Below are 17,955 nucleotides of genomic sequence, written 5' to 3'. Positions count from 1 at the left end.
TTATTGATAATGATTGCAATTCTATGATTAATACAAGAATCTGCGATGTAACGCCTGTTTGCACAGGCTAGTTTTTATGTCAGTTATAATCGCTTTAAGCTGTAGTGATACCACAGCCAGACTGGAAAACAACACAGTAAAACCGAGAGGATTGTTGATGAAGAATTTCGGTGGATCACTTTTTAAAGCCGTGTTTAGATTTTAGAGATTTAATCCTCACGCCGGGTGGCGGTAATACACTTTAAAGCTGTGTGACACCCGTTTTCAAATACAGAAGAAGAAGAAACTGATGAAACCTCTGTAGGTAGACATTCTCCTTTCAGTTTACAAGGCCAGCAATGGCGTTGCTTTACGGCCTTATTTGGCGCCTTCTTTTAGCATTAGTTCGCATCAAAAGGGCGACAGTTTCCTGGCTCCGAGTCCGTCTTCGAACATGGAAAGGCCGTTTCTGGCAGCGGACAATGGCTGCGCTGCTCCTGCCGGTTCCTGTGTCTGAGTTCAAGCAGAAGAAGGCCGGTGCTGACCAGAGTTCTGACGGTGACCGTGATGGCAAAGGCGCTGGAAGCCGTCGGTCACGTTGGCTATCTGACGGGATTTCGCTGGAGAAACTACCGGTCCACATCGGCCTTGTAGTGGCCGAGGAGGAGCTCAGCTACACGGACATCGCCAACATGGTGGTCTGGTGTATGGCTGTCGGTGTTTCCTACGTCAGCGTCTACGATCATCACGGTGAAAACTTTTGTTTACCAGGCTTACAGTATAAGTTTATCATTTCTTTGCGCTGTGTTTGCTCTTAGTTTTAATCATTGACGCTCCTTCAAAAGTTGGCTGGTCACACTTTAAACTTTTAGGTCCAGTCCAAAAGGGCCTAAGCATGATTAAAAACTATGTATTTATTTCACTTCTACTTTTCGCTCACTTTAGACCAGAACTTGGATAAATCTTTTAAGTTTCTGTTATTACCCTTTTGTTATGATAATCGTTGTTTTCTGGTAGGAAAAACCCGAAATATGTAAATACATGCAAATAATGAGGTGTAAAATGGAGTGTTTGGGATGAGGTCAGTTGACGATGATTAGTATTTCAAAATTTAGAAACATGCTGAACGTTTTTATAAAGAAATGTAGATTAATGGAAAACCGTTTGAATTGAGCAAACCACAGAATGATTCCAGTCACTTGAATGATTCAGGAAATGTAATATTTCTGAATGCTTGCCCAATAAAATGCAAAACCTCAGTTACTTTCATTCTCTACGGAGTCCTCCAGGGGACATAGGGATTTTTTTTCTTTTGCGTTCCCTCGCAAAAGGTTTTGCGAGGGAACGCAAATAATCTACTGGTCAGTTATGCAGCATAATTGCATTAGTACAAGGTTATGTAAGGTTTTTTCCATGAATGCTAATATCTCCTTGTGAAATATCTGACATTTTATATTTTTTTCTTTAGGGTAGAAAGGCATCACAAACCTATGATATAAACATAAACTTTCCGTAAGTAGGAAAGAAATGAAAATACATCCAAACTATTTGGACTATTTCTGAGTTATTATCGAAGATAATAAGTCATCTGACAGTTTTGATTGTGTCTCTGTTGTGTTCGTAGTCTGAATGGTTTAAAGAGCTGCTTTCAGTGCCGCTCCATCTTAACCTTAACAGACATAAACGTACAGTAAAAAAATCGATTTTCAATCAGTGTTTTGCACCAAACAGTTAATAATAATAAAAACATTTTCACTGAGGATCTGTAAGAGCCATATGAATGAAATAAGTAATTATTGATATGACAGGAGCAGGAGGCTTTGACACTTAGGTGTGTCGATGTGGGCGTGGCTGTCACCAGGTATGAATGGGAAGGATACTGGCTTTGTGTGTATTAAGAAGCGGTGAGCGGGGTGGTCAGTCCTTGCAAAGTTTGGAGCCTGATCATCAAAATGGAATAAATTGATAATTGTGACAGAACAAAGAAAAGGTTTGGAGTTGATTGATACACGGACAGATGAGATTCCCCGAGTTAACCCAGTGCCTTTACCCTTTACCATCATTAGTTTGTCGTGTTTTATAATAATAAAACGTGTTTATTATTATTAAGTCTTTGGTGCAAAAAACGGATTGAAAGTCGAATTTATTCACTGCATGTTTATGTCTGTATAAGGTTGAGATGGAACTGAACATGAAAACGGCCTTTAACCCATTCAGTCAACCAGCAAAACAGAGACACAATCAAAACTGTCAGATGATTTATTACCCACGATAATAACTCAAAAATAGTCCAAATTAGGATGTATTTTTATTTCTTTCCTACTTACGGAAAGTTTCTGTTTATATCATAGGTTTGTGGTGCCTTTCTATCCTAAAGAAAGATATAAAACTTCAGATATTTCACAGAGATATTAACATTCATGGAGAAACCTCACATAATTAAAGCAGAAAGTACGGGTCCACCGTAAGAAAGGCTTACAGTATTCAATTATGCCACATGAGCTGATCAGTACAGTATTGTGAGGGAACGCAAAACCAAAAACATGTCCCCATGTCCCCTGGAGGCCTCCGTATTCTCAGTGAAATGAAGTTTTGACTTGCATGTTTTTCATCAGGTATTTTCCAGAAGAACAACTCTTGGCTTCAGGAGGAGATAGTGAGGCAACAGCACAACCTGTTGGGTGGAGATGACTCTACATTCAATATGGAGTTACTGAAAAACGGCACAGACAAACCCCAACACTTTGGTAAGAATTTAAAACAAAACCTCAGTTGGGACTTTTAGGTATTGTTTTTACTTTTATATACATGTTATTTTTGCTTGATTTAGGCTTCTTTGAAAAAATAATATCTTGATAGATTGATGCTAAATCTTCTCTTTGGGATGACACTCATCACTGCCTCCATCCATGATTGTGGGATAATTATTCCCACAATCATATCAATCAATGAATATAATTATTCAGGGAATAATTATAGGCCTTATATAAGACGGGTGTTAATTAATTCAAAGAGGCCTTGTTATATTCTCCAGATAAACCAAAGCCTGGAGTATTACAGTTTTTAAGGCTGAGACTTAGACTTAGACTTAGACTGACTTTATTATCATTTTGCATGCACAGGGTGTATACAGAACGAAAGTTCGTTGCAAAGGCTGAGAATACTCTTGATAACTTCTTGTACCGTAGGATGTGCCAAGGCCTCAGCCTCCTCCTGTGTTAGTTTAGGCATTGTAAATGATTTTATGTTTTATATTCAATTTTAACAGATATTTCAGATATTTTTCCTCCTAATAAAAGGCCACAGTAATATTTTTTGGTTGTGTAAGGATCTGGTTTGCTTACAACACTAATGGATTGTGCTTTGCATAGCTGAAAATGCAGAAAGTGGCTTGCTTTAATGTACTCATAATACTTTCTATTAAAAAAATTAAATCATAGATCCGTTTACACTTCATGTGTTAGAAAGTCATCTAAATTACTTTTCAGGTCCTGAGAATGTTGAAATAACGTCTCCAAATTTTTACACTGCTGGTTTTTGTATTTTGACTCTGAATGTTTGTCAGTTGTGTCCTGTAGACCCGTAGTGAAGGTTCTGTCTCCAGAGGATGGAAAGCACAGTATTGTCCAGGCAGCAAGAAAACTTTGTCACTCTGTAGAGAAGAAGGAATGGAGCTCTAAAGACATCAGCGTCTCCATGTTGGACGTACTTCTCAGAGGTATGACTCAGCTCTCATATGCATCAGAACATTAATAAACACTTAACATGGTTTTCTGCTGTGCATTATTCTTTCAGTTGTCTGCATGTGTTATCAAAAATAAGATTGAAAAGGTAAAGACATAAAATAAACACTCCTTAAGAAGATCGAGAAATGATTATTCCTTCTTGGATTTAGAAGTTTGATATGCTTATTACTGTTACGGTTTGAAAGATGTATTTCCTCTTATTATTAGGCATGGCTTTAACAAACACATGTGCATTAGCAATATTATCTTACCTTTAATCCATATTTATTTCCTTTAGATATTTTGTTATATAAAGGATATGTGTTGTTATTTCAGGCCTTTTCCTCCTTACTAGTTATAGAACTTTAGATGAACAGGCACACTTGATGACTTACAGTGGGTCTGTTTTTTAGAGACCTGGTGAACACCAGTTGGTTCAGTTTGTTTGAGTTTGTTCAGTTTCATCTTGTAATGTTATCCAACCTTCCTCAAACCGTAACATTTAATACATATGACCTTCTGTTGTATTTATTTTTTCAGAATCAAAAAATATCCCAGACCCTGAGTTGGTGGTGAAGTTTGGTCCTGTGAACAGCACACTGGGTTTCCTCCCTTGGCACATCAGACTCACAGAGTTTGTGTAAGTTGCTGTCTGTCCTTCAGCCTCATCACATAGAATGTAGTGGTGCATACACTCCTGATCAAAATGTTAAGATCAGTTTAAAAATGGCAAGAATTAACATTTTACACTGGTGGATCCTAAAGCTGGACTATGTAACTTTTACAAAAAAAAAAATTTTTTTTACATATTTATTAAAACTGTCACTCTGTCATTACAGTGTGGTATGAGACAGATAATCTGTGAAAAACGTGCGCTCCACTCCCTTCTGGTGCTAACTAGAAACAACCAATCAGAGCCAGGAGACGGGTCTTAGCACTTGTTAATCACAGTCTGCTCCTTCTTGCTCTTCCTCCCCTTTTTCTCTGCTGTTACAATTTTTCCCTATCACCAGATCCCATTGTGAATGCTAGGCTAGTTAGCATGACCGTCGATGACTGCCATGTGGTTTTCATGCAACACTAAGTTGTTTCTCCACCATTAGCACAGTTAGCAGCCAGTATGTGACATTGAGTGACAGCACTAAGACCCGCCTCCTGGCTCTGGTTCAGTGGCGATTTCTGATATGGGCAGCCACCCAGGGTGGCATCTTGTGAGGGGCGGCATGAACACTACTTGGCTGTGTCCTTGATATCTTCAGTTCTTTTTTGTTTTTATCATCTGATCAATGTTTTTGTTCCCCATCAGCTCCCTGCCCTCCCACAAAAACGTTTCGTATGAAGACCTGTTTGGCTCCCTGCAGCGTTATAGTGCCTGTCACCAGCGGCTCGGACAATGACCTGCAGATTGTTCTGCTCTTCAGAGAGGTGGACGGATCAGGTCCACCATGTTTGTTCAGAGGCTGGATTGGAGGTGACATCCTTCCTGTGTACCATGACCACACCCATCCTTTTCTTCTGGACTAAAAACTTTCAGGATGGCTAAAAGATGAAGGAATCAGGAATGATGAGCAGCTTGTCTTCTGCCACTACTTCGTGTTTCATGATGAAATCACTTTCCAGTATACTGCAAATCAGTGGAACAAGGCTAAACAGAGATGACCGCTGACCAATGAGGACTATCTCCACTGACTGTTTTTGCAATATCGATTCTGTCTCCCCAACCTCTGTGGGTTCTGTGGATATCATTTCCACAGAAAATAAATCGATACAGAGAAAACTTACATTAATCATCAGTTGGCATCTTGTTAAATCCAGCCATTATTTTAGATGGATTTTCAATACTGACAATAAATGGACAGAAAGTTAGATACGAGTGAGAAACATCAGCAGTCTTTTGGTCTATTTGTTCTGTTATCCAATTCAAAATTGTCACCTTCCATTCATGATTTAGAAACTGACAAATGTTTCAGTTTGCCTGAAATAAAAAAAAGGCACAGTCACTTTAGTGATTGACCCAGAAAAAATTAAACTTTCTTCTTTGAAAGGGAAATCCTCGCTCCATTGTTAACATGCTGTTTGCATCTCAAGTGCCGTACATGTTAGATATTTGCAGGTGAAGATCTGTAAAATAAGACGTAAACAATGTGTAAAGCACGTGTTGTTGGGCCCTGATATTTTGTGTCACAGTGGATCCCCTGATATTTGCTAGTCAGAACCATAACCAACTGAGGGCACCCTCTAAAAACACGTAGAGCAGTCTGTCCAATAGTTCACACACTGAATATACATTGATATGCATTAATACATGTAGTGGAAACCTTCTGAGAACTACGGCAGAAGGTAATCTCTCCTGACAAATATTAAGATCCTTTCTTGGAGATACAGCCAAAGAAAATAAATGCAGCTCCTGGATCAGCTGTTTTGCGAGTGCCAGCCAGTAGTGTGTCTAGTGGCATTCTGTCCAGTTCTTCCAGCTTTACAAGCAGCATTTTGCACCAGATACTTTACATATGCACTACAAATAAATCCAGATGAATAGACAGGGTTCAATACATCGACCATTTGATTAATGACAAACCTGTAACTAATATGCTGGTCTTCTTCTGTTCAAGATACCTATGCACACCAATGGGTAGTGTTTGACTATTTCTATCCAATGAACAGAAAAACCCTGAACACCAGATATGCAACAGACAGAAGTGGCATTGAACAGCAGCATTGAGAAAGTCCCACATGATGTGCAGTGTTTGTCACATGACTTTGATAATATAAATTTACATACACATTCTTCTTGCCCACATTGACAGAGTGGAGTTGTCAAATCACAGCGTTCTGGCTCCAGAACATCAGACTAGTTCATGATGTCTGATGGACCGCTGACTGTGGAGTCACATTATAATGACTCCCTGGTTACTGCAGGTAAGGTTTAACCTGTCGGTGCTCTGAGTGGAGCCACAGGTGGTGTTTTGGGTTCAGTAACACCGTCTCAATGTACAGTCCCTCACCATTTGAATTTTTACACTTTGCCTCATAATTACAAATCTTAGCGTATCATTTTAGGTATTTGATGTGATTGTCCAATACAGAGGGTTGGGATTAGTGCATATAATTATGTTAAAGGGGCATATTTATGTAAAATTAACTTTATTAAGCTTTATGTCATGTTATAATGTTATTACCTATAAAAAAAATACCTGGAGTATTAGGTATGCATGTTTGAGAAATCCTTTAATTTCCCATGGAAACCGTTCAGTTTTACAAAACGCCTGGCTGGACCTAGAGATGCAGCTCTTCCTCAGAGCTGCAGTTTCCAAGTTTCGGTTCTTCCACGTCACAGAGTCCCCTCCCCCGCTGCTCCCACTCAGCTCCTTCAGACTAGCAGCAGCAATCAGCAAACATCTGGTGGAACTGTGCATCTTCTGAGCTCATTTTAGGATTTATTTCTCATAGCTAAGCTGGTAGAAACTTTAAAGGGTTAAGAGAGGAGCCATGTTGTGATGACTTCCTGAAGGCGGAGTTTCAGAAAGAGCAGGAGTCTCATGCTCTTTCGTTTCTTTTTTGTGTATCTGCTCTGCCTTCTCAACGTCCTGTCAGTTGTGGAAGATGGCTCACTGCTCATACTGAGCCAGGTTCTGGTTCTCCTCTGGGTTTGTTCCTGTTAGGGTGGAGCTTTTCCTCTCCATCGTTGCTACATGCATGCTCAGCGTGAGCTGTAAAGTCAATGACACAACAATGACTTCAGATCTAGGTTTGCTAAATTGAATAATAAACTGAGCTTACTACACTGTTTGATAACTAAGATAAATTACAGAATATGTGTGATTGAATTGAGCAAATTTTATTGAAATGTTCTAATGCTGTGATTCTTGTTTAATTGGATATTCTGGCCATTGAGTGTAACAAGTAGCAAGTAATTTATGTAAATCTTTTCATCAACTCAATTAGATGATAATCATCATAAAACTGCTGCAGATTTAGTTTAGAATCTAATAGAAAATTGGGGGATTTCATTCTTCCCATGTCTGGATCAGAAAATCAGGACATATAACCCCAACCATCCATCCATCATCATACATGCTTATCCCCAGTGGATGATCCCGACCCTTTTTTGATTTAACTAAACTCTAGAACAAAGTGCATCAAATACCATACTGTGAGGTTGAGCACTTTAATACACTTCACTAACCAAAGTTTATATAAAAACTCAGACATTTCAACAGCCGTTTAGCATAATTGCAATTTCTGAAACTTGGATGACTAATGAAAGAGTAATGAACTTTGAGACGGAAAGATATGAATATGTATAAAACAACATGCAGAATAAAGCTGGGTGAAATGTGGCCATATGGAATCAAAATGTCAAGAGGGTGACTGATAGCCTTTTTAAATGGTTTATGATTCAGATCCCAGATAACAAAATAGGAGAGAATCAACGATAAAATACAGTCAGGCAGAAACATTGAATCCATGTTGACGCCTGACATTGAAGTAATATTGAAAGTGGTCGGTGACTTACATGTTGAATCAGTGTTAGGATTTCAACTATAACTGACAATATACCAAAGTTGATTCAACCATCATCTGAATTTGGATCTACATGCACATTTGTGTTGATTTTATATTGAATCAAAGTTAAGGAATCAATATTGATTCATGTAAATATTCTGGTCTGATAGGTCTACATCATAACACCTTTAAAAGCTTAAAAGGACAGATTATTTACAATGAATCAAAAGTTTTGCACTGCTATATTTATTTATTTATTTATTTATTTATTTATTTATTTATTTATTTATTTATTTATTTATTTATGCCAGATTGCAAATGTTTGTAAATAATAATAAAAAACCGTATTCCTTAAAGCAGGTAGAGAAATGTTCTTCTGTCGTCCTCAAGAGGGCAGCAGATGAGTGAACAGTTGAACGTTCTTTCAGAAGAAGAGGCTGTTGTGGGTTACATCCATCTTCAGAAAAACGTCCGCCATCAGCTTGACTGCACCATGGGAGCCGTTCTGGGACTCTGTTCCATGGCTAGCTGGGTGAGAATCTTTTTGAAATCCAAAAATATATATCCGAATGAAACATTTGACCTGATGCAATGATATTCAGTTTCTCCATTATTGTTTATTTTTAAAGAAGACAAACCACGCAGAACAGTAGTCTGACAACCATTGACAAGAAAGAAAGGAAAGCAAAACCATTAGGGAAAAAGGCTTTACGTCCCTTCCGCTTCTGTCGTTGAACAAACAGTTCTAAACAAATCTATTCGAGCGTTGGAGGTTTAGGCCGCAAACCCGCTTTGTTTTGATCGAGTGGTGACGCAGCCTGTACTATTCCGGTGATAAGTGACTGGGTAAAAAGCCGACGCTTAGCTAGCTACGTGATTCGTTTATAATGTATACAAGACAGGTGGATGTTATGTTCCACCTGCGCTGTTTAACACATCACCATCTATTTATACATGGCAACAAGTCATTCAATAGCCTCACTGTTGCACAACTAGGATCAGAAATTCCTCTCCCTTTTCCTGTCCTCAGCTAACCTAGTTTGTTTACGCAGATCCCCTGCCTTTGCGGCAGCGCCCCCTGTCTGTTGTGTCGATGCTGTCCAGGTGGAAATAACTCGACCATGACTCGCCTCATCTACGCCTGCTTCTTGTTGCTGGGAGTGGCTGTTGCCGGCATCATGTTGATGCCTGGCATGGAGGGCCAGCTCAAAAAGGTAATGTGTTCACCATAAAAACTGCCTTCAAACTGTTCCTAGTGTATTAAAACATTTGTCGGTGATACATAGCTGGAAAAACAGTTGAACTGTGCTGCTAGGAATGACGTTTAGAAGAGATTTAAGAAGCTGGAGTCATCAAATAGTTATCCCTTGTTTGACAAGTGTTTTATCTGGTTATGTTTTCTTTGAATTTGGATGAGAAATCAGAACCTTTTCGAATGAGTCATACATCAGGTCCGTGAAGGTATTTACAGGAAACCACAGAGAAATTGATATTAAAACAGAGTCTGAACTTACATGTATAAGGAGCGTTAAATTGCTTTGCAAAAAAAGAATATTTCATATGAGCCCGTAGAGGAATTTTGAGGGAGGGATTCTTATTTGTTTTATCTTCAATTTCTTTTTGACTCAGTGATTAGTTTCTCATTTTTGGTTTTAAATAAACAGTCACAATAGTGAGGTTCAATTACGGTGTTTTTGGTTTTATTGCATAAATATTGTCAGCAGTCCTGCTGCAATAATCTGTCCCACTCAGACATCTTTTGCCCACAAAATATGTGCAACATGCAGTAAATATAATCTGCAGCACCATTTATGAGCTTTATTATTACTAGTCTTACTATGTATTTTTAAGCTGCCAAATATATGCCCAGCCATCTTTTCTGCCATTGTATCTCTCCGTCCTTCTCTAGTTGTGTCAGACACATTTTCAACCGTTGATGAGATCACTCTCTGGCATTTATCCATCTTTGACATTTTTCCAGACTCCGTTTGAGTTTTGTTCAGATGCTTTCTGTGGACGTTTACTAAGATTTCTTGTTTTGCATCACTGTAGATTCCAGGATTCTGTGAAGGAGGGATTGGTTCATCTTTACCTGTTATAGAGGGCAAAGTGAACTGTGACGTTCTGGTTGGCTACAAGGCTGTGTATCGGGTTTGCTTTGGAATGGCCATGTTCTTCTTACTGTTCTCTTTGCTTATGATCAAAGTAAAGAGCAGCCAAGACCCCCGAGCAGCACTTCATAATGGGTGAGTGTGTGTGTGTATATATATATATATATACTGTGTATATATATATATAATTTACTATTATGATTTTTAGAAGTGGTTTGGAAATGCTTTGCTGGATTTGAACAGTAATCAGCATCAGCCTGACTGACTGGTATTTGTATTCCCTATTTTTTTTCCTTTTGTACCAGATTTTGGTTCTTCAAGTTTGTCGCAGCTCTTGGCATCACTGTTGGTTCGTTTTTTATCTCAGAGGGACCTTTCACTACTGGTAAGTATTCCTTTCCTTTGGACATTATTTTGAACTGTGTAGGTTTTTCTAGTGGACATTGAAAAAATTAAATACTGTAGTTTTATTTTTGTGATAAAAGAGTGAATTATCCTCATTCATTCTTTATCTCAGAGGTAAAGAACAGCATTGCAGTAAATATCGATTGACATGGTCATTAATGGAGTTAATAATCAGACACAAAAATGTTTTGGGGTAAAATGTTTGATTCTGACATTCCTGCATATTTAAAAATTCTCTGGGTCAAATTAACCCAGGAACATTATTGCTGCACCTCAGGGCTGAACATAGGAGGGTTAAATATGGCACTCTGCATACGTGTGCAACCCGCTGTACTTTTTTTCTAAATGTTTTAAATGTAATTTACTGGTCCTTATTTGGAATCTTTGTAGATCAGATCCAATGTGTCTAAGCCTGAAACCCTCTTAGGTCGTACTTTTGTTCTGTGATCTCTGCTTGTTCTTCATGCTTCTTCAACAATTCACTGTAAGGTCCCAACAAGGAATACTAGGCTTGTAGTTGGCCCACCAGTATTCTAACTCTGACCCACCTCATGATGTTGTCACAAACCCAAAATCCAGAACCATAAGTAGTAACAGAAGATGGTGTAACAAGGGAAATGTAATCTAATGATTCAACGCTAAGACAACAGCAGTGCCAGCATGTCTATGGGAGCAAATAGCCGACAGTGTAGATGAGACTTCAGTGTCCGTCTGACCAGCAGAATTGAGGCACATCAATGTTAAGGATAGAAAACAACACCTGTCCTTTATTGAAGGTGCTGCATACATTAAACAGTCACCATGACAGATCTCAGCCAGAGGGAGGAGACATCCCTGAAAACCATTTCCTCAGGTGAATACTGTGAGCTCAGCTTTGGTTCTGCAATCTGGAAAAAAAACACACACATCCTGTGATCTCAGTGAATTCACTTGTATTATGTTAATAAAAAAGATGGGATCCTTTGTGCACAAAGGATCCCTGGATGGATGCAAGAAACATGCCAACAATGGCAGAACTGATATGATCTGAAAGGGGTTTCAATCCCACCAATGTTCCCCTGTTAAAAAAAGAGAAGAAAACAATAAAATCTTTGTGTCCAAAAGCAGAGGCACCAGTGGTTTAAATCAAGGAGAACTGAAGGTGAATTCCCTGTAGTTAATCACTAAGTTCACATTTAAAGCTTGTTTTCCCTGCTCTGCTCTGCAGTGTGGTTCTACATCGGGATGGCAGGAGCTTTTTGTTTCATCCTCATCCAGCTGGTTTTACTCATTGACTTTGCTCATTCCTGGAACGAGTCCTGGGTGGAGAAGATGGAAGAGGGAAACTCTCGCTGTTGGTATGCAGGTAGGATAATAACCTTAGGAGTTATGTTGTGTTTAAACATACACAAACGTACACAGGTGATATATTTCGGTTCTGTTTAACTTGCTAGGGGGAAATTAGAATGTCTACTGGAAAATTACTCTTTAACACTGTTTAACATTAGAGTTTTAAAGGGCAAATTCTAATTTGACTATAAGGACAATAGACCAAAAATGTGATTTTGTTCTAGACTTAGTGCTTCAATGATGTTTCTGATTTTATTATCTCAATTTTTTGAAAACTCTGAATTTATTCTATGGTGTTTAGAAATTAATTGTGTTCCCATGGGTTTAAATCAATGAGAAAAAGGAAATGAATAAAACGTAACACAAATGAAAGAGAAATTTAGACGCACAATTTGTATTGATTATTGCTTGTTCTATAGAATGCATAAGTGGACCTTATTTACAAAAGCTATGTAAATCAAATTCCTCAAAAGAATAATTCACTGCAGCATATAAAAACAAATCAAGTTACATTGTGTGATTTAAGTATTGCAAACTTAAAATAACTTGAGAAATATATTTATTTAACACCTCTGGTGAAGGTAAGATGTGTAACCAGCATTATTATTAAATATTCCATGTGTGATTGCCTGAAACAGGTGGAGCATATCCTGTTTAACAATCTTAAGATCTGAAACAGTATATGAAATAAAACTCACCATGACGAAGACCGAACCATGTTTATTGTGGAGCCTTTTGGTCCTGATGTTCTGGATCCACCTGCTGACTAAAATTGGTAACACACCTCCAGACCTTCATAGACTTTCTGCTGTTGGTGCTGCAGGCCAGAGTTCCCACCCTGCTCCTTAAGGCGCTCTGCCTGCCTGAGTTAGATATTTACCTGCTTCAGCCAAGCTGATTTTAAAAATGGCTCTAAAATATTTTGAAAACAGTTTGTTAATTTTCTTCCTCTTGCCCGCTATGTTCTACTTTGGGGTGTTCTATCACATTAAATACATTGAAATTTGTGGTAGGTAGAAAATTTGAAGAGGTGTGTGTACTGTTGTTACACTGCACATCCTGTTGTGTTTTTGAACAGACCTCATCTAAAATTGGCTTTTGCTTTGCTTTTGCAGCTCTACTTTCAGTCACTGCCCTGAACTACGTTCTGTCCCTGGTCTCTTTGGTTCTGTTCTATGTCTACTACACCCATTCTGATGGCTGCACTGAAAATAAGGTCTTCATTAGCATCAACTTGCTGCTGTGCGTCACAGCCTCCGTCATGTCTGTTCTACCACAGATTCAGGTAATAAGCACTTCTTTTTGAAGTTCTCTTGTAAAAAGCAGCATCTTGTAATTTAAAGGGGCTGTATTATGTCAAATTGACTTTTTTCAGCTTTCAACCATGTTCTAATGTTTTATCCCGTCATCAAAAATATACCTGAGGGTGGTTTTCACAAAGGTCGGATTCAGAAATACAAGATCTGAGATAAAGTCAGTGTTGCCATAGCGCCATCAAGTTCATCCTGGCCAGAGGTGGGCAGAGTACCCAAAAGTTGTACTCAAGTAAGAGTAGCGATAGTTCAACATATTTTTACTCAAGTGAAAGTAAAAAGTAGCCAGCCAGGAAATTACTTACAGAAGAGTAAAAAAGTATTTGGTAAAAAGTCCATTCAAGTACTAACTGATCAAATTATCAACCATTTAATGTTTAAAAATTACATCAGATGGACCAAAATATGAAATTAAATGGAAATTATGGTATTTTAAGGATGAGAATGACAATTATTAAGTAACAAAAAATATCTGGCAAATCAGTTTCTTTTAATAACAAAAACTTATTAAACTTAAACATAAATTAAAAAGTACAGCTTAGAAAAAATACTCCCTAAAGTTTTTTTTTTCTAAAAGTTACTCAAGTAAATGTAAATAGTTACTACCCAACTCTGATCCTGGCTTTATCCTCCACTGAGCTGCTTCACAGAGCCCTCAGCTCCTTCAGACTAGCCAACAGCAATTAGCAAAAACCTGATGGAACTGCTGAGCTCATTATATGAGCTACTCCTCAGAGCAATGCTGGTAGAAATGTTGTTAAAGGGTTAATAGAGCAGCCATGTTGTGATGACTTCATGAAGGTGGACTTTCAGAAAGAGCAGGAGTTTTTAAAGAGACGGAGGTCCAATTTCAAGGTGTTAAATTGCAAAGTCAAGTCATATGTGACATATAGCATTTTTTATAACAACTGAAGGTAACATGACTGTGGTATGAAATGGCACTATATGCCTGGAAAATACATAATACTATCACGACATGGTGACAGTTTCACAAATATGTAAAAAAAAAAAAATTTAATAAAGTTATTTGCTGGAGCTTTAACATGTAAACTAAGCTGAATAAACTAACATTTTAATACTATAAATACATAATTTATTTCAGTGTTAGTTCTGTATGTGTTTATGTATTCATTCCATTAATTTAGAATATGCGCTTTGTTTTTATTAGATACCAATGACATAATTTATGTCGAACAATTTGATAAAGATTAAAGTGGTAGTGAACACTTTCAGTTTGTTGCTTTCTTCCTAACGCTGCACATTCTTCATAAAGGAGTCCCAGCCCAGGTCTGGCCTGCTGCAATCCTCCCTGGTCACACTGTACACCATGTACCTGACCTGGTCTGCAATGACCAATGAGCCTGGTAAGGAAACATGTCTACAAATTATTAGTGACTCTAATGACTGTGTCCTGTTAACACAGCGCTTAAAAAGAGAAGAGAAATAAAATATGTTAATATCACATAAAATTGGCTTCTTATGATTGACTTTCTACTTTACTTGAAAGATTTTTGAAGCAGGACACAGGAAATAGAGCATTCTGACAATAGTGACGAGAGAAAAAATGTCTGATTTATGTATTGATGTCTTCAAAATCAGATGTTTACATACATTCAGTACAGATGCCTTTGAATAACTTGGGTGAAATGTTCTGGGTTTCCTGATTTTGAAGACATCAATCAATAAATATGACATTCGTTCTATCATTACTGTGGCGTTTGGAAATATCTTTGGTAATTCTGTCTTCAAACAACAGACATTTGCTCTGAATTTAATTCAGACAGTGAAAAAAGTCTGAATTTTTTTATGCTGTCTTTTATGTCTTTTAATGTATGTATAAAAAGACATATATACATGTATGTAAACATACAGCAGGTGTATTATAACTGACAGATTAACCTGTGAAGATACCTCAATAAATGAAAATGCTTGTTCATGATCCCTCTGTAGTATTCCATTTTTTGTGTTGCTCAGTTTTAACATTCAGGAACTTGTCGTGAACTGAAAGTTTGGACATTTTTGATTTGAGTTTGTGTGTGTGTGTGTGTGTGTGTTTTGCAGACAGAGATTGTAACCCCAGCCTTCTGGGTATGATTGGGCTTAATAGCACCAGCCCTAAAGGTCAGGACCATGTGGTTACATGGTGGGATGCTCAAGGAATTGTGGGATTGATTCTTTTCCTCATGTGTGTCCTGTACTCCAGGTGGGAATCTCCTTTATGTCAAAGTTTGTTTTGAACCGGCAGAGATGCTCAGATTATTAGTAAATTAGTGGTTAAAAAACGGCTCCTGCACATTGTTAACTTGTTGTGCTTCTGTTTGTCCACCAGTATTCGCAATTCTTCAAATGCCCAGGTGAACAAGTTGACTCTGACCACTGATGAGTCTGCTCTGATCGAGGACGGACCCCAGACAGACAGCTTTGAGGAGGGCAGTGGCCTTAACAGAGCTGTGGACAATGAGAAAGATGGGGTCACCTATTCTTACTCCTTTTTCCACTTCATGCTGTTCCTAGCGTCACTCTACATCATGATGACGCTCACCAACTGGTACAGGTAGGATTGTGAGGACTATTCTATTATTTTAAAAAGAATGGTACAGGCAGACGTTTTCTGCTTGGTGCTGAAGTCGATGCTTCGCCGCACTTCCTGTCATCCTGCACTGAGCTCAGAGGATTTATGACAGAAATGTTTTGTAAAGAGTCAGAACTGTCTCTCGGATCCAGTCAACCCTGTTTCTATTGGAACAATATACAGTGGAAGCCACATATTTACATACACTGAATAAAAAGACACAAACATGTTTTTTTTTCTTTCTCACTGTCTGAAGTTAAATACAACCAAACTTTTCTTGTTTTAGTTTAGTTAGAATTACCAAAATAATTTATATCTGCGAAGATAGAAATAACTAACTTGCCAGAAAATTTGGCGAGTTAGTTATTTCTATGAATTCAGAAGCAAGATAACTACCTTTTAAAATGTATGACTTCAATCAAACACTCAGTGTAAATATCTGGTTCCATCTGCATGCATAGCAGAGCACATCTTCCATTTAACGAGTATTGTTGTGTGATTTGTTGAAGTCATGTAGACATAGGGCCCAGTGGAGGAGGCTATTTGAGCACCAACACCCTCTAGTGTGTAGTTTAGAAAGATATAGATGTGAATGTAAATCTCAAAGGCATATGCAACACACACACACGCACACACACACACCCCGACATACACACGCCTACACCCACACAATGACATTTTATCACGTTGCTACACTATGAGTAAGTTCCATTTTCCATATGAAGTGGCAGCATTCCAACCTGTTGGTTGCATGTTTCTCTGTATCTGCAGCCCTGACTCCAATTATGAGACCATGACCAGCAGGTGGCCGTCTGTGTGGGTGAAGATCTCCTCCAGCTGGATCTGCATTGGCCTTTATGTGTGGACTCTGGTGGCTCCACTGGTCCTGGTCAACAGAGACTTTGACTAAAAAACACATTTCCCTGCTACGCAACTGTAGACTCATGCTTTGCATCTCCTGTGTTTTCTGTCATCAGCTATATAAGATGTAACTTTGTACCTGCTTACCGTGACAGAGGCAGATTAGTCCTGGTGTTAGAGGATCTCAGTATTCAGTGTAGTTGTTTTTGGCATGTGCAGTCTGGGAGATGAGTACAGCCTGTGTGCATGCATTCATTTCATCTTCATTCCCAGTAAGATGAACCTTTGTGTTCTTGTGACAGGTTGTAGCCTGTTTTTAGTGAACCCTTGCACTGATGCAGTTGTAAATAGGTTGAGTTTGTTCTGTGGTTTATCCAAAGTGACTAATTGTTAATAAGCATGTTTTCCTTTAAGCAGTGAATGTTTCTTCACTTTTTAGGAGTGTTGTGATGGCTTTAATTGTCTCTAGCTGTCAACTTAACACTAATGGTCTGTATAGTTTTGGGACATGTGAAAAGCTGTTCCACAGAAGGTCAGGCTCAAGCAGAGAGAGGTCTGGAACTAGGAACAGTGTTCCACTTCATTGCATGAATAGTGCTGTGTCAATGTTTTCTGTGTTATTTGCAGCTGGCACATACATAAAAGACATTCTTCCTTTTATTGATTCTGATTAGTAATGTCTATTGTGTAAAAATAAGACTGGTTAAAACCTCTTTGTAGTGTTATTAGATAATAGTTGAGTATTATGTTTCTCATAAAGCTATTACATCCCTTAACTAAAATAAAGTGAGAAAAAAAGTGTGTATTTTGTTTCATGCTTCCATTAAGCTGTACTCTGGATATGTTAAAAAGTGACACCAGACTTTTAAAGCGCTTGATTAATTAAATAATGAGATGAATTAATTGATTAATGAAGTCAGTCATTCCCATTCACACACTGATGATGGCAGGCTACTGGGTTGTAGCCACAGCTGGAGCAGGCTGACGGAGACCAGGCGGCCATGTTGCATCATTGGCCCCTCTGACCACCACCAGCAGGGTAGGTGGTAGGAGTTTCAAGAAGACGACAGTGGTGGACAGAGTGGAAACTGAACCGGCGACACACTAAGGTGAACTCCAACCACTGTCACCTAAGTATTAGAGCAGAGGTTCTC

At 38.4% G+C, this 17,955-nt stretch overlaps 2 protein-coding genes across 2 annotated transcripts; both read left to right on the top strand.

Annotated features, from left to right (window-relative positions):
- The first annotated feature begins 103 nt into the window (after positions 1-103).
- On the top strand, positions 104-5,754 carry nus1 (NUS1 dehydrodolichyl diphosphate synthase subunit). Its single transcript, XM_005806030.3, has 5 exons — positions 104-729; positions 2,595-2,726; positions 3,545-3,697; positions 4,245-4,344; positions 5,011-5,754. The coding sequence occupies exons 1-5, from the start codon at positions 339-341 to the stop codon at positions 5,099-5,101; spliced, it is 867 nt and encodes a 288-aa protein (XP_005806087.1). The 5' UTR covers positions 104-338; the 3' UTR covers positions 5,102-5,754.
- A 2,879-nt stretch (positions 5,755-8,633) lies between these two features.
- On the top strand, positions 8,634-17,604 carry serinc1 (serine incorporator 1). The gene is made up of 10 exons (XM_005806029.2): positions 8,634-8,742; positions 9,263-9,424; positions 10,263-10,456; positions 10,627-10,706; positions 11,934-12,071; positions 13,171-13,340; positions 14,642-14,732; positions 15,430-15,571; positions 15,698-15,922; positions 16,712-17,604. Exons 1-10 carry the CDS (start codon positions 8,704-8,706, stop codon positions 16,848-16,850), a joined length of 1,380 nt encoding a protein of 459 aa, XP_005806086.1. The 5' UTR covers positions 8,634-8,703; the 3' UTR covers positions 16,851-17,604.
- Positions 17,605-17,955: the final 351 nt, after the last annotated feature.

This window comes from Xiphophorus maculatus, chromosome 15 (assembly GCF_002775205.1).
Source record: "Xiphophorus maculatus strain JP 163 A chromosome 15, X_maculatus-5.0-male, whole genome shotgun sequence".
NCBI lineage: Eukaryota > Metazoa > Chordata > Actinopteri > Cyprinodontiformes > Poeciliidae > Xiphophorus > Xiphophorus maculatus.
This window is presented reverse-complemented; position numbering and strand designations above follow the sequence as displayed.